The sequence below is a fragment of the Echinops telfairi genome, unplaced genomic scaffold (assembly GCF_000313985.2).
Source record: "Echinops telfairi isolate 266 unplaced genomic scaffold, ASM31398v2 ScPeMD7_2;HRSCAF=8, whole genome shotgun sequence".
NCBI lineage: Eukaryota > Metazoa > Chordata > Mammalia > Afrosoricida > Tenrecidae > Echinops > Echinops telfairi.
The window spans coordinates 60,619,571-60,645,183 of NW_022103898.1; the positions used below are offsets into that span (position 1 = coordinate 60,619,571).

The following is a 25,613-nucleotide window of genomic DNA, read 5'->3' on the forward strand; positions in this document are numbered from 1 at the left end:
TCTAGGAAAGTGGCAAGCCAAGAGGCTCCTGTTTGTACCCAGACCTACGTTCTGAGCCTCCCGGGGTTGCTCTAGAAGCTGTCAGTTGGATCCCACTTCGGACAAGAAATGTACAAGCACAAATGACAGAATCCAGTTGAAATTACAAGTAAAGGACTTTTATTGTGAGACAAGGCAATTTCCAAATTGAGGTTCAGAGGATTCTGAACCAAATGATCCTAAGAGGAGACAGATTAGGAAGTTTTTATAAGAAAATATAGGGACTTTAATAAAAATTCAGTGATTGGCTGGCATTCAGTAGTAACTAAATTGGGTGCATCCAGCCTTAAAATGATAAGACCCTCCTTGTCTGATTGCAGGGAGTACATGCCTAATTCAAAGGCATATCTTGAATAAGTATCTGTTCTGAGAATTGTTTTGTACCTGGTATCCTGAACAGGGTACATTCTTAACCAAGCAAAACTTTTAAACAAACTAAATCCCATTCTTCTGTAAAATTGCTTACCAAGTAATTTTCTCAGGGTGTGGTACAGAGTTACAGAAATGACAGGTTGCTTGCTAGATGCAGAAATCACTTTTGATTCAAAATGGAGTTTGGGGGCTTATACTTGAATATAGCCACCATCTCATGTAAGGAGGCCCAAGTTAATTTTGGAGTGTTCTAACTCAGCTCAAGGAGACCTGGTGGCACAGTGGGTTAAGCACGAGGCTGCTAACCTCCAGGTTGGTGGTGCAAACCCACCAACTGCTCCATGAGACAAAGATGAGGCTGTCTGACCTTTGAAGGACGTACAGTCTTGGAAACTCACTGGAAGCATTTTTCTTTGTTCTGTAGGGTCTCAGCTCTATGAATCCAAACCGACTCAAAGGCAGGAGGTTTATTCAGCTCAAAAATACACTTGAAAATATTTTGTTTTCGAGTCACACATTTTATTACAAATTATTTTATTTTGTACCCAATAGAAAAGCAAGTTTAGAATCTATTTACAAGTACTATACACTCACATATATTATATACAGTTGATGAACTTAAAGAAAATGGACAGAGAAACACAACATATATGGAAGAATATGTCACTGTACATAGTTTGATATCATGGTTCTTAATATTGCTGAATCTTTACTGTAGTAATAAATACAGTTCTATATTTACAACTTTTATAAAACATCTCATAAATGTATTTCACTTCAATTCCAAGTTAAAACATCTGATCAAAATAAACATGCTTATATAAAAATAAATCTCACTAAATCTACCTTTTGGTTTGGATGTATTGAAGCTAATGTAGGATAATAGATGCTACAAAATAATTCTCCAACTTTTAATTTTAATATTTTACCTTTTAAAATAGCTAACACATGTATTAAATATGGAATACACCGAGGACCAATGTCTCTAACACCCAGGAGGTTGATCCAGAGAGAACATAACTAAAACCCAGCTGAATAGGGAGGATGAAATGCTACTTACTGCGCCTTTGCTGACTCAGAAGTGGTGTCAGACCCTAACTTACAGAGCTCTTTAGAGAAATACATGTAATAAGCCACGTCAGTACATTGATATCATTCTTACACTTGATCATTAGCCTAAGATGCACATTCATTTGAATCAACTTATGGAACCTCTTGTGCATTCATTAAAAAAAGTCCCAGAGTGCTTTGCATTTCTTTTCTAGCATGTCCGTTGCCAGCAATGGACTCTTATTCTGAGCTCTGTACAGCCAGGGGTTCCAAATGAGTTAGACAAGGAAAAACTCTTGTGCATGATCGCTTTCTTGGTAATTTAAGACTTAATTTAATATTGCTTTCAAAATATTTGTAAGCAAGTTTATTCCAGGGAGAGTGGAACCATTTAGTTCTGATATACAAAACTCAGTTTCTCTAAAAATAACCAGAATGTGAGTGCGTTAATAATACCTTAAACTTTCCTCAGGGGCATTGATGACCTAACAAGATCTTGTCTGAGGAAAGGCAAACCCCAGAAACCAAACCCATTGTCATCAATTTTGACTCAGCAAAACTAGATCATAGCGCAGGATTGCCGGAAAGGGCTTCCCGACAGCCATTTCTGCAGAAGTACTCTGCCTTATTTTTCCTGCAGAGTAGCTGATGGGCCGGGGCCTAAGGCTGACCTTGTCTTAGCAGCCCAGTGCTTAACTACGGCACCATCCTGAGGGGAGAAAAAGGGGCACTAAGGCAGTTCTCTGGGCCATTTAATAAGATCGGATGTTGAAAATCGTTAGTCTCTTTTGTTTCGACCACCTCTTAAGGATTTTTTGCTTAAATAAACCTATTATAAGAGGAAGTTCTTGGTATTCTTTCCCCCCCACACCATTAGGTTGATGAGTCTAAAGAGCATTCACTTGAAATCACGTAGAAGGTTTCGTGAAGGTCATTTCAATGCCCGTCTTTGATCCGGGCTCCCCACAGGAGTGTGAGTGATCAATCTCTTTGTTGAACTAGTTCTACGAACAGCATTTAGACTCACTTTTTACTTTCACGAATCGATAGATTTTCAACTTTTGCCCCACGGAGAGAATTTACTGAAACGAAACTCAGTTCTTCTTAGCGACTGCTCCGGACACACTCAATCTCACACTTTGAGGAGGTGTGCTCTCTCACCTTCATTAGAGACATGGAACAAATGCTACTGACGACAGATGACAGCTTTCACTCATTGGGTAAGCTGGCGAGGGCACGGAGGTGGAAGGCAGGTCATAGGCTATGCTGGCACTGGTAAAGGGGACCAAGGCTTGGGTGGAATCACAAGACTGTTTTTCAACATCATCAGAGTTAATAGACGTGAGGCTTGGGTGTTTTGATCTTGTCCAGAAGTGAGTTTGCTTTCCCAGGCTCCCTAGATCCTCCTTAAAATGTGGATTGAAGAGGATGTAGAGCAGGGGGTTGAGACATGCAGGGAGTGGGACAATCACCAGCAGAATAAACGTAATCACGTCGGGACTGATAAAGGGGAGGCTCAGTAAAGAGGAGAAAGACAAGAAGGCCACGGGGCAGTACAGGATACAATTGGTGAAGAGCAACAAGGCGACGTGCTTCACCATGGCACAGTCCCAAATGTTCTCCAGGTCTCTCTTTTCCAAATTGCAGTAGAGCTTGGTGTAGACAATGGTCATCACAAGGAAGCAAAGGGAATTGAGCAAGACCAGGGCGACCATGTAGCCAGTGGTGCTGGGCTCCCCAAAGGGCAGGGGCAGGCAGAGCGGGGAGGCGTTGTACTCACTGCCGCCCAGCAGGGGCACTGTGGCAATGGTCAGCGCCAGCAGGGCACAGAACAAAACAATTACTTTGAGACTGGAAAAAGGCGTTTTTGTTTCAAATTTTGGAGAACACTTCACAGAGAAACCGCGCTCTAGGGCTGCCAAGGTAAGCAGAAAAACAGACGACTCGGAAGCAAAGATGGACAGAAAACCGATGACTTGGCAGCCAGCCCCCTTCTCCCACCATGCACCATATTGTGCAAAACTGCCAAAAGTGAATGCATCCACCCCAGCCAGCACAGCAGTGGAGACCCCCATGTGCATGTTCGCCACCGCTATCAACCCAATTAGCAGTTTTATAGAGGAAATATACAGAGGGGATCTGAACACCGTCGAAGTCACCAAGGCATTGCCGGTAAGCGCCAAAACGGCTATAGCCCACACTCCAATTCGGATCAGCCAGCTACCAAACAGATGTTCACAGGGCTTGAAGGGTCCTGAAAATCCAAGAAAGAAAACCGACTTATCAAATCAGAGTTTGCAATATGTGGCAAATTACTTTTGTGGTTCACTTATTAGGACGCCCGGCGAGAAAGGGCCCAGTACCATGTAGTACCCTTGAGACCATCCGCAAGTTTCCTGAACCCTCATTGTCCTTGTTTGTCTCTTTGGCAGCACTGAGGGGGAGGGGGAGGGGAAGGGTGGACCAACTAAGGGCCTGTGTTTCCAGATTATTTGCAGAGAAATAGAAATGGGGGTGGGTGGGCGGTAGGTAAATTGCTTGGCTGAGGTCCCTCCCCACAAAAGTGCTGGGGGTCAAATAAAATGCCAGATCTTCTGAATTTTCCATCATGTTTTAGAATGCTTCAAAAAACGTCCATAGGCAGAGAAAGAGCACCCCAGGAATTTCTCCATAATGTTAGAAACATGGAGGTGTATTTTATGAAAATCTCATCATGGTTGTAGATTGAGCAAAGAAGGGACTCCTTGTTGAAAGTAAATATCAAAACCAAACAAACAAAGCACAAAAAAACCCCAAACCCCGTGGCCAAAGAACCAGTTCAACGCCACCTTCCTATTGGTTGATTCAGGTGTGTTCCTGCTGAGTGGTTGCCTCTCCACCCCAGATGCACTGAATCAGAGTTTGTATATGGGCAAGATCCCTGGGTGATTCTTTTGTACACTTCGTGCTTAAGGATCACCTGGGATCTTGTTAAAAATGTAGATTCGTTATACCTGGGGTAGAAGTGCAAATTATCAGCAGCGGGGCTGGGGTTTGAACGGAATGGGGCTGCTTCAAAGCCCTGATTCAGACTCAGAGCAGCTCCATGCCTTACATAGGCAGCGCAGAAGTGCTCTGCAGGGTTTTCTTGGCTGTAATCTTTTTTTTTTTTTGGGGGGGGCGTCATGTGCCACCAGACAAAGGCTGGTTTGACTGATCTGTACTCCGCACAGACAAGAGAGCGCAACGGCAGCTCTCGTCTCTCTCTCTGGACCCAGCCATGGCGATCTCTTTGCTGGCCCAGAGCTGCTACTCGTTGAAGCGCTGTTCTTCCTTGCTCTTAGACCTTTGGACCTCAGGCTGGTGATCCAGGAAGTACTTGTGGACCTTGGCCTTCTGTTTGTGGGTGAGAATCTGCTTGTTCTTGAAATTGTCCCCCTTAACCTTCAGGTACCACAGATGGCGGTCAATCTTCCCAGATTCACGGTATCTTCTAGCAGCTGGTTGTAAAATTCTCATCGTCCTCATGCAGGTGATCTCGGGCATTTGAGCATTGGCAGTACCATTTCCACTACCGGTGCCTGCCTTTTCTGGGGACTAAGGTATTATTCCAGCATTGAGCCCAAGAATGAACAGTCACGGGTTTGTGGCTAAGACCAACTTTGATTAGTTTCTAGACTTGCAGATAGGAGTTGGCAATAGTGATTTCCCTGGCCCAGGTCTTTCTTCCACAGAGCCACCAACCCCCCCCCACCCCCGCCCAGAGAAGCATTGCTGAGCTGCCGAGCTTTATCTCAGTTGAGTGCACACTGTTTACACCACCCACAAACACTTCAGCTCTTCCCAGCTTTTAATTTTTTTTTTCAATGGTCCCATCCTGCTTTTGGTAAGAGGGACAAATTCAGTATCTTAAAAGACAACACCACTAATACAACATTTTCCATTTCAACGATCTTCACACATAGAGTTCAATGACATGAATGATGTTTATCATGTTCAGCTCTATTGTGAAGTGAAACTTTTACTACGGCTCTTCTAGTTATGTTTCTGTAATCCACAGAAATGATTGTGCAAATAAGGTGTGTGAAACACACATAGAGGCGGTTGGTGAGATTTTGTTGCTAGTTCCCTGTGTAGAAGAGAAGCATGATTTCTGGGACCATCAAGGAAGAAAAGCTCCCAGTAGAGCACGTTCCAGATCCCTGCCCAAAGTGGTGGAGGCAGAGACCAGACCATGGGACAGAGCAAAGAAACCGAGGCAGAGCAGAAAGGCTGTGCTGCTGACGGTGAGATAGGTAGGAGAAGCAGCAGGGGGTTTCCTGGGTCACAGACGCAGAGGCCAAAGGACTGTGGACTGAGAGGTTGAGGACCAGAGAAAGAGGCTTGGCTGTGAACCGATGATCTCGCTTGTGGTCACCTGTTAGCCTACCTAGGAAGCCCCTAGACTCGCTAAGAGTGTTGTGAGTTGTGTGTGGCCACGGCAAGGAGATATTGAACCCGGCGGGAGTGTCATGGGCGGAGTGGCTGCGGTTGGTGTCCGAAGGCAGAAGGATAGAGTCGTGTCTGGCCTCTGCCTTGTGGCAGTCGGCCTTGGGCGGTGTGGAGAAGAGGTCAGATATGGCCTCCATGTTGTTTACCCAAACTCCAACAAACATGTTAGTTTATGTCAACAAACCAGGATTCGAATTCACCAGACCGATTATGTGGTGGTTATTCTGCGTTCTTCTTAAGTCTCCTATAAGACTAACCCTAATCACTTCACAAATCAGTGATTATATGAGGCAGGACTATCACATGATTTCAGGCTAAATTATCAGTAGCTTCATAAAGATTACAGATATCTTTAACTACATGTCTGATTCTTTGGTTTCCATTAACTTGAGTAAAAATAAAACTCCCACAAAAATTGTTTTTATGACTTGAGACCATCTCCAGGGAATGAACATTTCAATTTGCAGGTTGCCATAGGGCGGTGTACTGAGGTGCTACAAAGATGGCCCAAACTCTGCTTTATAGTTCAATGTTATAGGTGCCTCTGGGCTCCACGGTGGGTACAGCTTAAGGCGGGTTTGATGCCTTTCCTACCTGGAGAAGGTGAACATTGCACTGAATGAAGGGCTTTCAGGTCTTCCTCAAAGTCGAACAAGAAGTCTTCAAGGTCACGCTCATCTGCAAGAAGGAGAAACCCTGGGATGATAAATTCTGTCTCTCTTTTGGGAGGGACTGTATTACAGGGAGAAGTCTGGATTGTGCTTGAGGCATGGGCTGTTGTGAAGGGAAGTGAAAGCCAGACATCCCCCTTCCTGGGGTTCTCATTTGAAAATTGATTATGAGGTTGCCTTTGTTAGTTCTACTTGAACTATCCTGTGACATTCTCTTTCAGCAAGAAGAGTGACCCCAGGCTCTGATCATCGCATCTAAGCTTTCTCATTCTGTTGTTGCTTCTTGGAGTTTAGGGGGTCCCCAAAGTGAACTGACCTTAAAGAGAGGTGGTGGGCCTTTCCATACAATGGAGGAAATGCTTTACTCAATTTTCTGAACTGATTTAGTCAAATGCTCTGGGCTGTCTTCTTCGAGCACAGGAGCGAGCATCCGGGATAGTATCAGCCTTTCCTGGGGAATTCTGCCTAACCACAGACCAGTACTAACTACTCAGGTGCTGCTGGTAACTACCCAGATACGGGCATCTCAGATCTTCTCAAAGATTCTGATTTGGTAGTTTGCTCTGGTGTGGAGCTTGAGCATCCGTACTTTGTAAATGCTCGTGTGTGATTCTGACATGGGGCCCGGGGTTTAAAATCCGGGTTTAAAATAAGGTCCATGAAGGTCCCTAGTGTTTATCGGATACCCCCAAGGCCTAGACCAGTGCCTGGCACATAGTAGGCACTCGGATGGTTGGTTTGCTGCTGCTTTGTAGTGAACGAGTGACGTAGTGAGTGGCATTGCGGGGTAAAAACTAAAGCGAGAACAAAAGCAAGGCCCAGGCTGTGGTCTAAAAACAACAGCACGAAACAAGACCCCAACCGTCAGCCCCTTCCTGTGTGGGAAGAAATGCTGGCAGATCTGTCGACAAAACCGAATCACATTCTCTCGGGGTTGACAAATCATTACATCACAAAGGATGAAAAACAAGTCTGTGTAGACCCTGTGTGGACTTGCCGGGTTGGCGAGGAGAGGAGTGGGGGGCCTGCCAGAGCACCTCCTCATTATAACAGGTGTGGCTTGAGGCACATTGCGGTCTATTTAAGTAATGTCTTATTTCCGGGAAAGCCAAGTGCCTTCACAGACATGATCTCATTTCACCTCCCTGACAGATGCCCCCATAGGTGTGTGTGTGTGTGAAGTTGGGAGAATGTTTTTGAATTAAATAAGAAGTCGGATTCTTAAGCCCATCTGCTGAAACAGGGGAGACTTCCAAAATGCCGTCTCCCCCTCTTCCTCAGGCCCAAAGAATAAAACTAGGTTTTATCTTCTTCAGAAATAAGTTTCAAAATGGCATCCACTGGAATGAGGCTCTTTAAAAGGTTTACAGGAATACTGAGGTCAGTATTAACTAAGCACCTGTGAGGACAATCCATGCTCCAAAAGAATGTCAATCAGAAGATGAGTCTTAGAAACCCATGGACAATGTTTAGAATGACGCCGGAGGGAGCCTTCTCTTTCTCTGCTTGTCTTTAAAGAATGGGATTCATGCTCGGCCCCGGGGGAGGTTGTGAGTAGAGTTCAGATCATCTGTTCTAGGACCTTTCAATACCTTCCCAGTTACAATCCCATTGCCCTGGCATAGGAAGTCTTACCTTGAACATGAAATAGTCCGGCATCTTTCTTATGAAGGTCATCTACCGTGCTGTTGTCACCTCTATTCCATTGATTAGAGAATTTATAGACGTTCTCACACACGCCAAATGCACAGCATTGATAAGCATATGGCATTTCTATTATCCTGTATATGAACAAAAATAAGACAAAACTATGCCCTTAAAGGAATGAATCATTACTATGCTACTTATAACAATGAAGTTATTTAAATTATTAATGAGAGATGAAGATAATTATTGAATTATATGATGGGGCATATTATGATAGTTCCTCTAGTTTTGTGGAGGTTTAAAAATTCCAGTCATAAAAAGGTTAATAATCACAGTGACAAAGTAGTTACCATATAATGTCACATATATGCACTCGTACACATTGTAATTCTAGCAATTGAACATCCATTGGAAACAAAGTCTGGAAGGAAATATTTAAAAAGTTGTTTAGCACAACCGCTGAAGACAAAGCGGGTGAATAAGCAAATGTGGTGAAGAAAGCTGATGGTGCCCGGCTATCAAGAGATATACCGTCTGGGGTCTTAAAAGCTTGAAGGTAAACAAGCGGCCATCTAGCTCAGAAGCAACAAAGCCCACATGGAACAACATATCAACCTGTGTGATCACGGGGTGTCGAACGGATCACTGAAGACAAATGGGTGCATAAGCAAATGTGGCGAAGAAAGCTGATGGTGCCCGGCTATCAAAAAGTATAGCGTCTGGGGTCTTAAAGGCTTGAAGGTAATCAAGCGGCCATCAAGCTCAGAAGCAACAAAGCCCACATGGAAAAAGCACACCAGCCTATGCAACCACGAGGTGTCGAAGGGATCAGGTGTAAGGCATCATCAGAACAAAAACTCTTACCATAGTGAATGATGGGGGGAGTGCGGAGTGGACATCCAAAGCCCATTAGTAGGCCACTGGAGATCCCCTTGCAGAGGGGTCTCGGGGAGGAGATGAGCCAGTCAGGGTGCGATGTAACAATGATGAGAAATACAACCTTCCTCTAGTTCCTAAAGGTTTCCTCCCCGCTCCCACTACCATGACTCGAATTCGATCTTGCAAGACTGGCTAGACCAGAGGAGGTACACTGGTACAGATAGGAACTGAAAATACAGGGAATCCAGGATGGATGAGCCCCATAGGACCAGTGGTGTGAGTGGCAAAACAGGGAGGGTAAAGGGAGAATGGGAAGGAAAGAGGGAACCGATTACATGGAACTGTGTGTGACCTCCTCCCTGGGGGACAGACAACCGAAAAGTGGATGAAGGGAGAAGTCGGACAGGGCAAGATATGACAAAATACCCATTTATAAACTATCAAGGGCTCATGTGGGAGGGGGGAGTGGGGAGGGAGGGGAAAAATGAGGACCTAATGTCGGGGGTTTAAATGGAGAGAAAATGTTTTGAGAAATGATGTACAAATACGCTTTACACAATTGATGTGTGTATGGATTGGGATAACAGTTGTATGAACCCCTAATAAAATGTTTAAATAAAAAAAAATAATAATAAAAAGTTGTTTAGGGGGCGCATTTTAAGACTTTTATTCTTTTTCTCTGTTCTATTTCCTAAACTCTCTTAAGGGCATATTAATTTCATGCTGTTTAAAGTATATAAAGGCACTATGTTTTTTTTAAAAAAAAATCTTTCCAGGGGCTTTTTAAAATCAATAATAAGCATAACAGGCTTTAAAGAGCATTACTTCCTCAAACAATATCCATTTAGTACAATTTATTAGAACATACACACAGGCCAGATGAATTAGACATTGTAAACAGGAGTACAATAATGTTATAATGTTATTTGATTACATGCTCTAGTTTATAGCCTATGGATCAATGGTTTGCAAACTCTTTCCAGGAACTCTGTGATTCCAGGAGGCATCTTTGTGAAAGAGGAAATGTGGTCAGGGCTCGTCCTAGCAATGCCCCAGGGGTGGGGGCTTGAGGGCATGAAACGCAATTCAAAGGGTTCCATGATCTCATAAATTTAGAGAACCACTATAACATGTCTATTATTTCACATGACCACAAATGTATCTTATTAGTTTTAATGACAAACTCACTTGAGTTCTGGAAAGTTTTCAGATGATATCAAGCTCTGTAAGGCATGATTTCCTGTTAATTTTAAGTGAGTTAAACCATGTAACCCAGTTACGGGAAAAGACGACAGGCGATTGGATGACAGGTCCCTGCAAAACAGCAAACAACAATTGGCTTTCAGTCTGTCAGCATAAACCATTTATGCTAAAAAAGCAACCTAAAGGCGATTCAACTGCTCAATAAGAACTTCTAAAGCAGAGTTCTTACGCTGAGTGGTAAAATCAGCTGTTTTGGTTTTTGTTCCTGATAGCTTTTCTATTTATAATCAGAATCGCAGGAGGAAAAAATGATAATTTTCACATTCAGCTTCATTTTGTAGGGTGGGGGCATCTAAAATCAAGTGGTGCTGTCTTTAGTTTCGGGTGGGGGCGAAGGGGAGGGCAAAGGAGGCAAAGCGTTTTATTTCCTTCTTTCTCCCTTTGACTTCTCTTCTGACCAACTGCTTCTTTTCTCATGAGGGAGATGGTCGAGACGGGGAAGAGGAAAACAAGGATCAAGAGGAACAGGGTGGTTTCTGTCAGCCAGGACGGCAAAGAGTAAAATGAAAGCTTTAATTCTATTCCACCTGATCACTTAGCAAAAATGGAAAAATTTTACCTGAATAACCAGACTCATCTGTTGCCCAGAGAGTCAATGATCTACTTAAGGGCCTTGGATGCGCAGAGGCCTGGCTCTTTAGGCAGGGCGACACCGAGGGTCTGCATTGCAGGCTTTCTCAGCAAAACCAACCTTTTTACTCACAAGAGGCCCCCTGTTCTTAAAAGACATGCCACAGACAAGCAATGGAGTACTCACAGTTTCATTAAAGATGGCAAAGTTGAAAATGCGTTGGCATGAATAGCAGCAATTTTGTTCCAAGCTAAATTTCTATTGTAAAAACAAAACAAATGGGAAAACTTCATGTAAAAAGAAAAATGTATAAAGTTTTGCTAGTTGCACTCATTTTTCTACCAAAATTTAATTTCCACTTGGAATAATTAGCTCATCAACTAAATCACCCTTCAGATAAATGTATTAATGGTACAAAATAACTAAATAGAGAACTTTAAATTAACCTTGTTGAAAGCAATCAAGGGGAAGAAAATATCATTCGGGTAGATTTTTTCATTTTTATGTTTTCCTTGCAAAAAGTCAATGCTAACATGGCTATAAAATTTTATTACCACCCCCCCCCCAATTTTTTATTACTACATTTCTAAGATGATGGGGGTAGGGGAATGGGAAGAAAGGATTTGAGACTCTTCTTCAGATGAGCAAGCATGCTTTAAATTATAAAATGCCCTTGGACATGTAATGAAACTCAACATGAATTTATGCGCATCACCCATAGATGTCAGACCTTGAGACAAACACAAGATGCTTTTAAGAAATTTCCCAGTAAGAAAGACCGACATCTAAATTCCTAATTAACAGAAGAGGGACTAACGTTCAAAACAAAATCCGATGATCGCACAGAATAACTACAGCTTATGAGCGAATATAACTCGCTCACCTTTCGCACCCTCCAAACATAATGAAATATAGATCATTTAGCAGGATTTAAAACTTCTGCAAGAATTTTTATAGATAAGTTAGCAATAAGAATGTTCATATTTTAATGAAAGAAATATGACTTTATGATCTTCATTTAAAAAATGCCTAGCAAATGGGTGGTACAGATGGTTAACATGCTCGGCTGCTAACTGGAGGCTTGGGCATTTGAGTCACTTAAGAACCTTGGAAGCAGGACCTGGTGAGCCGCTTCTGGAAAAAGTCAGCCACTGAAACCACCATAGAACACAGTTCTACGTTGACACCATGGGGCCGCCATGAGTTGGCATCAATTGGATAGCAATATGGCTGCAGTTGAGCAATATGGCTTAATATGTATGGAGCTGAGTAAATTCAAAGTGATCACAGTAAATTTTTCTCAAGTGCAGAAAAGTGATTTACTTACGATATCTGGATGCTGAGTTAACTTGAGAAAATGATATTCACAGAAGAGTCACATTCTCATTTGAAAGGGCCCCTGACGGGAGGAAATTGGGAGCTTTTTCATGGTCCCCTTTCATTGATCTCAGAACAGAAGACTATCCCAGATAACTAAGAAAAGGCACAGGAGGATGGGAAAGCTAGTGATTGGGGTAGGACTTTGGAATTGTTCGCAGAAACATCTTCTATGAATTGCTTATAAAATATAGGATTTCAAAAAGTGCATGGAAAAATTCTATTTTTCCATGCACTTTTTGAAGCCCCGTGTTAAGTATCTACTGAAGAGAGCACGTCGTACTCAAAGACTCTGGCTGAGTTAAATGAAACACGCTGCTCTCGTGAGCTTTCTAGATCTGTAGGCTTGGCATTCCTTAGATATCTCCATGTCTCTTGGCATCCGTTTCCTCTGAGGTCTAGGAGTTTCTCAGCACAGAGGTCCCAACCTCTCTTTCTCTTTTCCCTTTGATCTCTTGTAAGATGAAAGGTGACATAGGCTATACCCTGGGGAATTTCCCCGTACTTGGAGTCAGGGTTGACCAGAGTAAGGGTGCTTCATCCCACCTGATCACAACTGATTACAACTGATCACATCACATCATGGAGGATAATTACATCATCACATAACTGGCGCCTCACTGAGAATCATGGCCCAGGCAAATTGACACATATTTTGAGGGGAGGCAATTTAAACCATGACAAGTATAGTCTCTTATAAATATTAAGAAAATCTTTAGGATACAAGTCAGGAAAAAGAAAAAGGTTTTAAGTAAACCTACCATAGTTTGAATTTTATATATGATTATATTTAATCAAAATCATATTAATATTCAGGTTTAGGGCAGAAAAGTTTTCACTGTTAAACCACACAAAAAAAATCTGTTATCAAAATTTCCCCTATTTAGGGCTAACATGATATTTTAAAAAATAAAATACTATTAAGAATTTACAGATCTTATGTTTTTCTGAGGTACAAAAGCATGCTGTAGGACAATTGTACACAAAGCTTAGAGTACTTATTAAAAATGCAGATTCACAGGACTATCTCCCAGACATTCTAATTCAGGAGGCAGGTTAACATTTTTAATAGTTGCCTGAAGATTTTATAATTGTGGTAAATACATATATAACAAAAAATTGCCAATTAAAAATTTTTCCCACATGTACCATTCAGTGACAAATTATGTTCACCATGTCCTGTAATCGTCACCATAATCCATTTCCAAATGGTCCCATTTTCCTTAGCAGCAACTCAGTGTCCCTTAAGCAACAATTTCCCCTTTACTTCCTCTCACATATGAGAGTCACTAACAAGCTTTGGTTTCTATACGTTAGCCTAATCTTGAGATTTCACCTAAATGGCATTATACCATACCCATCCTTCTTGTGTTTCATGTCACTGCCCTCCCTGACCATGTTTTCCAGGTTTTTCCATGTTGTCATGTTGTAGTACATGTCAGGACCTTGTTTCTCTACAGAGCATGCATATGCCACATTTCGTCCAACCATTCTTCTGTTGGTGAACAATTTAGGCTGTTTTCACCTCTTGGCTATCATGATTAGAGCTGCAATGACCACTGGTATATGTTTCTGTGTTTCTGTTTTCAAGATTTTGAATAGATACCTAGGAGTGGAATTGCTTCTTGAGAACTTTGGGAAACGTGTTGCAAAACTGCTTCCCCAGGAAAGAAAAGCAGCCAGGGAACATTGTGTGTTTTTTTCATTGTTGCTCTCAAAATGATCCCTGACAGTTTCAGGTGAAGAGAAGGCACATCCTATAGGGCAGTGGTTCTCACCTTCCTAATGCCGTGACCCTTTAATACAGTTCCTCATGTTGTGGTGACCTCCAACCATAAAATGATTTTTGTTGCTACCACATAACTGTAATTTTGCTACTGTTATGAATCGTAATATAAATATATGATATGCAGGATATATTTTCATTGTTGCAAATTGAACATAAGTAAAAGCATAGTGATTAATCACAAAACAGTATGTAATTATAATTCATGAATGAAGTGTCATTTTACTTCCAATACTGTTACTTTCAACACAGTAGCTGCTTTTAACAGAGTAGCTGCTTTCAACACAGCAGCTGCTTTCTACACAGTAGCTGCTCTACATGTGTGACTGGTTTGCATAAGTACATTATGGTGCCAACCCTGTCACAAACATCTGTATTTGTCCAGGGTGTATGTGATGGGGTTGGCACGACAATGTCATCATGCTGGGTACTCTTATGTGGGCGTATTTGCATGTGGGCAGACCCACCTGGAGATGGATAGAGGAGCAGTGTCTTGGTTCCTAAAACCATCAGAAATATGACTACTGTGAAAGGGTAGTTCGACCCCCAAAGGGTTGAGAACCACTGCTATAGGGAATTCAACAGCTTGGCCTCTTTCCTCTTTATCAAAGGTCTGCTAACTGGCAGAAAGCATGACTGCAAATTCACTACTGCTGAATGTGTTTCTGGACACTACCAAGTGTAAAATACTTGCTTTTCACAGACAACACACACGTGATGGTATGAGTGTATTGTGAAAAGAAAACATTGGGGGGAGGGTCTAAAAGACACAAGCCGTGCTCTGTGCCGGGCAAGGTGCTCCACACGATACTCACAGGGCTCGGAGGCTCGACAGCTGCTGGAACGCGTCGGCTCTGACTTCCGAGATGTCGTTATGTCGGAGGTCACTGAAATGAGGGTGCCAAAGACACGTTTCAATACGCACAGTCTTCAGAGAACTTCGAAAGGAGGACTGCCTGCTCTCGGTAGAAAGGAACCTATGGGGTGTGACCATCAACTGTATTTTTTAAAAATTTGATTGTTTGGAAAAAGCATTATAATTTACACACTGAAGTATTGACTTTCTTTTGAAGCAGTTAGTTCCCTTGGGAGGATATAAAACCATATTCCAAACATGCCATCATCACGCAAAATAGTTTTGAGGACTCCTTTCCTGGCTTTGCCTACTAAGCCTTTCTTGGATTCTTTGAGGGCCTTTGGGAAGTGTCAGAAATCTTTTTTCTTCCTAATGGCCCAAAGGCATTTGATGAAAAATCAAGTTTGAAAGGCTGGATGACTAATATTGTTTTGATTAAAACCCAAGAGAGACTATAATGCCAGGAGGCTGATGTTTTCTGTGGGATGCATTTTTCAGAGAGGAATTCCAAAGTGTTTTATGCCTAACAACATCCTAGAGACAAATATGGCACCTCCACTGAAGATGGCTACTATGAAACAAACATACTAATAATCCCAAATCCCCGCTCCGATGTAAAAAAAACAAACAATGTTTGTTTCCCCCTAGTCCATGAAAAGTTATATGTATTTGATACTGTGCTCTGCTAAATGGGCAATAAATAGCATCATGGAAAAGCCTGAACTATTGTCAGAATTACCACAATGTGACCGGGAGCCTGAAGTGAACTCATGATGCTGGAGCAGAGTCCCAGATAGACTGCCTAAGCCAGGCTGGCCACAGCCTTCCATTTGTAAAACCAGCACTCTCTGGGTGTGCGGGGACACAGGCCTGCCTGTCAAACGGGGTAAAACGATAGTCTGGTTCCGGATCTGCAGCACCCTGCACAGTCACGGACGGAAAGCATCACACGTTTCTCCAGTGGGCCACGGAGCAAGTGAAACAACAATGCTTGTAAACTGTGAGTTTTGACCCTCGGTTTTGCTAGGTGACTTAGAGACTCTGACAAAACTCAGCTCACCGCCCTTGGGTCAATTCCGACTTTGGGCAACCCTTTAGGACAGGGTAGAACTGCCCTGTGTTTCCGAGACTGTAACTCTTTAGAAGACTAGAAAGCCTATCTTCCTTCCCCAGAGCAGCCAGTGGTGTCTCACTGCTGACTGTGGTTAGCAGCCCACGTGTAACCGCTAGAGACACATAGAGACTTACATTTTCTGAAGTTTCTGGCAGACTGAAAAACTGGGTAAATCTTCTAGCCGGTTGTATGACAGGTCTCTGAAAAACAGAAGGTGCAAGGGGGAAATGCCGTCATGTATTAATCATGAGCAAACACGCCCTGCTCGCCTGTGCCTTCTGAGCTGACAGCTCCCGCCTCTAAACCTTTTCTCAGCACTGACGGGAAGCAGGTAGTCACAGGGATTATTGGATTAAGCAGTAGATTCAAATGTGTACTGAAATGTAACTGTTATACTTCTTTATTTATTTAAAATCATTTTATTGGGCGCTCATACAACTCTTATCACAATCCATCCATCCATCCATTGTGTCAAGCACATTTGTATATTTGTTGCCATCATCCTTCTCAAAACATTTTCTTTCCACTTGAGCCCTTGGTCTCAGCTTCTCATCCCCCTTGCCTCCTACCTCCCTCCCTCACAATCCCTTGATAATTTATACATTATTATTATTTTGACATATCTTACACTGTCCCACATCTCCCTTTACCGGCTTTTCTGTTGTTCGTCCTCCAGGGAGGGAGTTATATGTAGATCCTTGTAATCAGTTTCCCCTTTCTACCCCACCTTCCCTCCACCCTCCCAGTATCGCCACTCACACCACTGGTCCTGAAGGGATCATCTGGCCTGGATTCCCTGTGTTTCCAGTTCCTATCTGTACCAGTGCACATCCTCTGGTCCAGCCAGATTTGTAAGGTAGAATTGGGATCATGATAGTCGGGGGTGAGGAAGCATTTAAGAATTTCAGGAAAGTTGGGTTTCATTATACTTCTTTAATTGACTTAAATAATTTACTTAATGAATCTATATTTTGTTATAATCTATAATGTTCTAGGTATTACTTTACTGAAATGAACACAAATTAAATAAAATAATTGTGAATCTGTCTCTAAGAGTTGCTACATCTCTACAGCTAAGAGAAATCATCTTTTCTAATCAACTAAAAAGAACCCAACAACAATTCAAAACCCAGCACAAACTTTGAAATCAATCACTACAAGGGGTGTGGGGTTGGGTGGGGATTCTAAGAAAGGCTTCAGCCAAAACTCAATAAATTACAGAATCACAAAAACATCTGGACATGTTTATAGTATAATATAACTAATCTAAAACAAGCCACGGTAATTTGTAGAAAGCTAAAAATGGAAAGGCAAATCCCACACTAACCCATTGCCCTGGAGCAGCTGCTGGGTTTGAACCATAAACCTGGGCATTACTAGCACAGTTCTTGACGACTACGGCACCGGCAAGTCTTCCAAAAAGGAGCTGGTAGAAAAAAGTCACGTATTTACAAATTTTAAAACAGGAGACAAGATTATAATATGCCACATATAATCTTGTCTCCTGTTTTAAAATGTATCCACAAATCAGCTAACGTATCTTCATGCCTGATTCTTTCTTAAAACCAGATCACTACAATGCAACTGAAAAATTCCATATTCTTCTATTGTTTTTGAGAGAATTTAAATGGTTTTGTTCTTGAGATGGACCACTTTATCCTGTATTTATCGAATACACTGAGTATATATAGGAATGGAGTTAATTTGCTACATATAAATAGCTCAAATAAAGCTGTTTGCAAGCACAAACTTGTGGTTTATACTGGAGGGTTGAAAGACCCAAAGCAAAGCAAAACAAAATCATATCTATAAACACACACAGACGCACACACACCTGATTAACTATTTTGTATATACTTTTGAAAAGTAGTGAATGCAATAAAATAGATGCGATCTAAACTAATAATTTTTTTATGGATAGTCTATTGGGGGGGCTTTTACCATTCTTATAATAATCCATCATTCAATTGTATTAAGCACACTTGTACATATGTTGCCATCAACATTTTCAAAATCTGTTCTTTCTACTTGAACCCTTGGTATCAGCTCCTCTTTTTGCCCCCCTCCCTCTCCCATCCTCCCACCCTTATGAATCCTCGCTCAATTATGTATTGTTATTTTGTGTCTTAAACTATCCATTGTCTCCCTTCACCCACATCTCTGTTATTTGTTCCTCCTGAGGGATGGGCTATATATCCAACCTTGTGATGGGTTCCCCCTTCCTCCCCTCCCCTATCCCAACCATCCCCCTATCCTCATGATATTGCTACACCCACTACTGTTCCTGTAAGCTGATAATAATTTGACTCACTTTTCTCCATGGGCTGCAAGGGCACAAATGATGTACTTATTACAGTGGTTCTCAACCTTCCTAATGCCATGACCCTTTAATACAGTTCCTCATGTTGTGGTGACCTCCCAACCATAGAATTATTTTCATTGCTACTTCATAACTGTAATTTTGCTACTGTTATGAATCGGGTGACCTCTGTGAAAGGGCTGTCCAACCCCCAATGGGGTCATGACCCACAGATTGAGAACCACTGACTTATTAGTAGAGGACACAGAAAACTGTCTATCTGACAGTGCCATCTTCTGCCTGCAGGCTATACCCTTATCCACTGCTGCCAGATTGATTCCAAATCACACTAATGTTATAAGACAGGAAAGAACAGCCCCACAGACTTTCCTAGCTTTACAAAAGCAGACTGGTACAACTTTCTTGTGGGTTTGAACCACTCACCATTTCATCAATCAGCTGAACACTTAACCACTGCACTACCAAGCCTCCTTGACAATTACTGGAGATAACACTAATCAAGCACTTCCTTTGTACAGGGACCATATTTACAGTATTAGTTGAATTACATCATGTGATCTTTGTGATCATAACATGAGGGAGACGTAATGATTATCCCCATAGAAAAATGATGTGACTTGCCTACCACTATGAGCTTAGAGCTGAAAGTCATACCTTAGATTGTGCACCAAGTAATCCCAATGGGGTGAAACAATATAGATGCAAAACCACTGATGTATCGTGACGATTTTCTCATGCCACAGGTACTTAGTGAGTCAATCAACCAAGGAGAGGAGTTCCCAGGCCCATACTTCTGGGAGAACATAAAGCAGAGGGTAACAGAAGCCAGGACCCTGGCTTCTAGGCTCATTGCAACTAATTCCACTTCCAGATATACATTGGCTAAAGCTTGGATGTTGTTGTTCTCAGCTGTCTACACAAGTGAAGACCTTAATACCTGCCTTGCTGGTCTTATAGGGTTTTTGTGAAGGCCAAAGGACGTTCTTTGAACATAGGAAGAGACTGCAGTGAGTGTATTGTGTTACTTTGGACTTTCTAACTTAAGGCAAAAATAATGGAACCAAGGGACTGAGAAAGCTGCCGATAAGCGTGGACAATGGCACACAGAAGCCCTGGCTGCTGTTTGAAGTGTTGGACATGTAACTCATGTAACCCTCACACTGGTCCTCTGTGGGAATCGGCTAGAGCTCTTAGTTTATAGATGGAGAAACTGAGGCCCAGAACAGATAATTCACTTGCTCAATGTGTTGTGTGATTTTATGCATATAATGAAATCTGGATTTGAACCTGGAAGACAGGCTCTGGAACCTTTGCTCTGGATCATTTGAGCCGTCTGCCCGTACTTTATACTGTGATCTGGTGGAGACACATGTGACTTCCACCCCGAGTCTCTATTATGAGTTACAGCATGTGAAGTCCTCTGGTGTTAGTCAATTTCCTCAAGAAGTACGGACACCAACACCGATTCCAGGTGTGGTAGGCAGAACTCTAAGACGGCCCTGAGGTTTCATCAGCTGGTATACACATACTTCTCAGTTACTCCATGAGATTTCCTGCATTTGCATTTGGACTCCGCTGCTTTCTCAAAGGCTAACCTTGATAAATGTACTTGACCAATTCTCAGTGTCCTCATCTCTGTCTCTGCGTCTTAGGGAGACGTGGGTGAGGAGGAGGAGACTCACTCAACCTCCCGTAACTGACTCTGGGGCTGCCTGGCGGAGTCGGAAGTGATTGGAGAACTAGGCAGGGGAAGCAGCACCACCGGGTTAGGCATTCCCAGTCTTCCCTTCAATGCATGTGCCCGGCTCATTGTTTGCTGCTCGGTAATGCCTACCATGGACGTATAGCTATTCAAGGATTCATCTGCTACAGGCCTCTGTGTGTGAGTGGAGTCATGGCAAGATACCATTTGTTGTTGTTGTTACCGGCCATTGCATTGGCCCCTGGTCATTGGAGATCCCACCTATGCACAACTCTACCCAGTCCGACGTCCTCCCCATGATCGGAACATTGTGAGCCAGAGAGGGCCGCTGTCTGCTCTTCATAGGGACAGTGCCTATCCTTTCGTCTCAGGCCACCTTCGTCTGGGGCAGTGTCGGCATCATAACCACACACAAGCCTCCGCTGTCAAGTGGCTGGTGGCTGTGCATAGCGTACATTGCAGGGAATTGAACCTGGGTCTCTCCCGTAGGAGGTGAAAATTCTACCATGGAATCACCCATTCTTCTACGGTGATCCACTGTGATCCTCCTTGAAAGGTCAATGCAAGCCTCTTCTAATACCCATAAAGTGCTTTTGGCAAAACATGGGAAAGGCAGGGGAAGACACCCAGGTCAACAGAAATAACCTGTGCCAGCTGTTTCACCGTTAGAGGAAACGGAACCAAGAGCCTGCAGTTGTACCAGAGGAATGGTCGGTCATCGTTATGAAAGTTTGTCTGGGTTTGATAACATCGTTTTAAATTTGGGCATCCATATTGGGGTGTTGATCCATGAGGTGGTTTTGCTCTGCTATGTCCAGTCTTCAGAGAGAGGGAAATGAAACACGTGCCAATTAAAATGCTCACGGGAGATGGTCTCGGAGCTGGAGGCAAAGGGCGTGCCTGCCATGATGACGGCGGTCAAGTCAGAGAGCCACTGCCCTGGCCCAATGCGGAAAAGGAGGGCTGACTCCTAGAGCCCGTGGGGAAAGAACCTTCTCCATGTGAAACCACGCTGACACCAGGCCTGCCGTTTCCCTCCTAATGGAAGTTGTCTCTTTACACAACATTAGTGTCTCATTCATACTTACAGCATTTGGAGATTAGGTAACTGACTGCAGACAGTTTGGGGGAGGGATGAGATCTGGGCCCCAGTTAAAGTGCTGTGGAAACACAAAACAGACATGATTCTTTCATGCAGGTGTCCCGCAGTGACATATGTTGATTTCCCACCATGAAGATGGGCAGGCTCTAGGGTGAGGATGCATTCTGGACGAGGTCAGGAGGCCACTCAAGCACTTACAGACTCTCGAGGCTGGCAGTTCCACTCAGATCAGGAAATTCAGTTAGGTGCGAGGCACCATTCAAAGTCCTAAAAGAAAGAGAACCTGGGGATTATTGGAGGATGATTCTCGAAAGGCGTGATTTTACTGCCACTTTCAAAGCCCTTCAGCCCACAGTATTTGTTGGGTCTTCACAATGACCCTGTAGGAGGTCACTGATGTGTGTGAGCAATGGAGACTTACAGTGTTCTTAGTTCAGGTAAATGCTGAAAAGCAGATCTCCCAACAAGTTGGATGGGGTTGTCATAGAAATGTCTGGAAAAAATCATATCACCAATGCCTTAGTTTAAAACTTGTATGGCAAATGACTAGCTGTTCAAAATTTCAGCACATACATTAAAAGTTTTTATGTAATTTTGATTATACTATATTGTATAACATTCCTGATTACTGGGTTGCAAGCAAACCTCAAAAGTGTTTTGATTTGCATTAAGAGATTTTCTGGGGGGAAAAAAAGAAATCCATACGATATCGCGTTGAAAATTTCTGACAGCAGGGCAGATATGAATGGCAGAAAGGAGAAAAGTAAGAGAACTGACTGGAGTCATCCTTGGTAACCTTTGTTTGCCTCCAAACCCTGTGGATAGCCAGTGAGTGGCAAAAGGTCATTGGAAGTACTAGCAATCATATAATAATGGAAGATGAAGTTCTATAGGAAGGTCAAATCCTATCACGACTTACTCATGAGACTCTTTAAATTATCTGAGTGGAATATAACTATTTGAGGATTTTGTTCCACTACAAGTTTTTTCCCCTTTAATTATTGTTCTAAAAGGTGGGATATAAAAATAAGAACTTCAAAATATTTTTCTTGGACAGATGTTTTCAATATCAGTATCTAAACTGCCTGATTAGCAGAGCCCCACACATAGTTCCTAAATGAAATTACTTTCTACTTCACTTAAATTCAACCAATATTTATTGAATCAACTATGTTCAAAACAGGGAGCCCAGATGGTGGACTGGGTTACATGTGGGTCTACCAACCACGAGATCAGCAGTTTGAACTCACCTACTGCTCTGTGGGAAAGAGATGACCCTCTCTGTGTCCATAAAGGTTTGCAGCTCTGGAGACCCACAGGGCAGTTCTACTCTGTTCTATGAGTCTGAATCAGCTCCATGGCAGTGCGTTTGGTTTGGGGGCATTTGGTGTTCAAAGTGTGAAGGTAGATACTCCAGGGATTGGACGACTGATTCATTTAAGAAACTGTCTTTGAATATCTGTTCTGTGCCTGCTGTTATGTTAGATATTGGCAATCCTGCCCCAAAGAGACATGGGATCAGTTGAGAAAATAACAGCCCATCTTGTTCGCTTGTGTGGTACATACAACAACTTGATAAGATCCATAGGGCTGATGGCTATTTTCTCATCTCCAGAGAAAGAAACTGAGACTCAAGCATGTGAATTTGGCAATTTCAATGCCTCCCAGCGTCTTGGTTTTCTAATTTGTTAAACGGAGATAAGAGCATGTATTTGTCTTGTTTGTGTAAGAGTAAAAGGAGTGAATGCATGTATAGCATCTGGCACGGTGCTTAAGGTATGGTTGTCAACAAGCAAACCGAAGTCCTCTAACCCTCTAATCTTCTAACCCTCTGCTCTTTTCTTTTCTCTTGGGACCGAACAATTGGTGAGAAGAAGAGCTAAAACTGGAATATAGGCCTTACAATTAAGAACTGGATTTCCCCCTTATAATATTCCACATCCTCTATTATACTGCATGCTTATATGTTTGTAGTTGTGTTCAAATATATGTCCATGTGTACGAACATGGGCTAGGTTTGGATATGCACGTGCATGTAAACCCATTAGGCAGAAGTATCACAAAGACAAAGCACGATAGGTTTCCGGGAAGGAGCTTTCTCTTGTGTTACAGGAGAGCAAGAGAAACTGACCCTGGAGACAGAATTTCCACAAGTATAGTGAGGGGATGAAAGAGCAGAAGTAAAGGTCAAAAGGAAAGACTTGTGTTTGGAAAATAGCATAGTTTGCTACGCCGGGAAGAGGCCCTGGGTGGTGAAAATGGTTAAGTGATTGACTATAGCCACGAGGTTGGGGGCTTGAACACATCTAGTGGGGCCCTGGAAGAAAAGCTACTGGGCTTGCTCCCCAAAGATCACAACCTTGACAGCCCTATGGATCAGGTCCACTGTGCGCACATGGGGCCACATGGGGACCACTATGAACTTGAGGACAACTCGCAACAATAACACACACACAAAACCCAAAGCCATTGTCATAGAATTGATTTTAACTCAGAGTGACCCTCTAGGGCAGAGTGGAACTGCCCTGAAGGGTTTCCAAGGCTGTGAATCTTTATGAGAACTGATTAGCCACTGAGCATTTTAACTACCGTGGGCTCTTTCAACAACACAACACAACACAACACAACACAACACACGGTAAGTCAGGAGGGCTTTGGGGAACTGATAGGAAGGATTGGCTTGGACTATGTCTCGGAGGGCTAAGACTGTCAGCGGGTAAGAGGTTTCTGTGAAACGTAAACAGCTGGTCCTGAACTCTTGTTCGTGACACAGAAAGGAGAGTTACAAGACAGATGCTGGGCTTCTAGGAAGATGCCAGTGATGTTGGCAGCAAGGATGAAAAAGGGATGGATGGGAGAGGGACAGAAGAGGGACTGCGGAGGTAGACCTGAGGACTGGGAAGGTAGAAAGGGACCATGAGAAGCTCTCACAGAAATGGGCAGTCAGCAGGGGCTGTGAGGAGGGGCACAGCGGCAGTGACAAGAGATGGAAATGGAAGTGGAGCCTCACAGAGAAAGCAATCTATACCAATAAATATTGGGCTGTTAATCGTCCTCTGTGGGGTATTAACATATCAACCCCCCTCTGTGAAGCAAAGCCAGTACAATTTATCATCCTTGTAATACGCAAATACTGCAGTCCGTTGGGTTCAAACTCCTCACTTTGACTTGACTGACTGCCAGAACATTTCAGAAATGACAGCCGGCCCTGCTTTCAGCGGTCAGTTCCTAACTGGGACTCTCATTCTGTGTGGCAAATCCCCCATGATTCCAGAAAGCCTTTTAATCAAGTTGGCCTAGGACAGACATCTGCCAGGAAGTACCGTTAGGGTCATGTTCAACAGTTGTTCTTCCTTGCCTTCTTCATATCTGAGCCTCTGTTCCCATGACTGCAGCCCAGTGCTATGTGCCAAACTCGACTGAAAATACCCCACTGTACACACAACCACTGAATTGGTTCTGGCTCACGGCAGCCTTATGGGACAGAGTAGAACTGCCCCTGTGGGCTGAAAGACGGTAAATCTTTATAAGGTAGAAAGCCTCTCTGACAGGTAACTCTTCATTAAAATCCAGCTAAATAGTTATATGTTTTCATCCTCCTACATCTATATGCGACCAGGCTTCATTCTGTGCTAAATGTGAAACACAGAATGAACTGCACCTTGCAGTTGTGGACTGTCTACACTTTGGCATAGAAATCCTCACATACACCTTTCTAGAACATATGCAACTTGCTAGACTTGCATCCTACTTTGCAACTCAATGTTTAGAGCTGATAAGTCATAGATAGAGGGACTTAGCCTACAACATAATTCCATACCCCTCCAATTTAGACGAGCCTCCAGCTATAGAGGATTCCTGTTTGTGTGTAATTCCATTTCTAGTATTTGGGTTCAAGGTTGGACAGTGTGGCCCTGGCATTGAGTCTCTAAAAATCATTTCCTACCCTAGTAAATGAAGATACCAAACGTATTTCACAGGACGAGTCTAAAGAAAGACAAGCCACCTACGTTATATAGTGTAATGTCCTGTGCATTGGTGTTATTGTTATTTGCTGCCCTTGAGTCAATTCCAACTCCTGATTAGCTCTCTATTCAGGCTAGAGCCGCTCCCAGGGTTTATAAGAAGCGGTTTGTCAGGGCTTTCTTCCGGAGCCCCTCTCACGAAACCCACGCCGCAGAGTCCATGCCGGCGCCTAGAGACGCCCTGCTGGCTTCCAAGCCTGTAACTGTTCATGGGAGTAGAAAACCCAGTCTTCCTCTCTTGGAGCTGCCGACTATGTGGATTATAGCCTAATGCATAACCACAGTACAAACCCCGGCTTTTGAGGAGTAGTCAAATACGGACCCAGTTCCTTATCCTGCTTTTGAAGCCATTGCCATTGAGTTGATTCT

The 25,613-nt window shown here is 43.0% G+C and overlaps 1 protein-coding gene across 1 annotated transcript in view; it reads right to left on the bottom strand.

Moving 5' to 3' along the window:
• Positions 1–842: 842 nt before the first annotated feature.
• Positions 843–25,613, bottom strand: part of LGR5 (leucine rich repeat containing G protein-coupled receptor 5) — a 180,509-nt gene continuing 155,738 nt past the window's right edge. Inside the window, exons 10-19 of the mRNA XM_013004085.2 lie at positions 21,641–21,712; positions 21,418–21,486; positions 21,206–21,277; positions 16,230–16,295; positions 14,941–15,012; positions 11,149–11,220; positions 10,317–10,442; positions 8,238–8,383; positions 6,526–6,609; positions 843–3,715 (exon numbers count right to left, since the gene is read on the bottom strand). Coding sequence (XP_012859539.1) covers positions 2,628–3,715; positions 6,526–6,609; positions 8,238–8,383; positions 10,317–10,442; positions 11,149–11,220; positions 14,941–15,012; positions 16,230–16,295; positions 21,206–21,277; positions 21,418–21,486; positions 21,641–21,712 — 1,867 coding nt within the window. The 3' untranslated portion in view covers positions 843–2,627. The remainder of the gene's footprint in view (positions 3,716–6,525; positions 6,610–8,237; positions 8,384–10,316; positions 10,443–11,148; positions 11,221–14,940; positions 15,013–16,229; positions 16,296–21,205; positions 21,278–21,417; positions 21,487–21,640; positions 21,713–25,613) is intronic.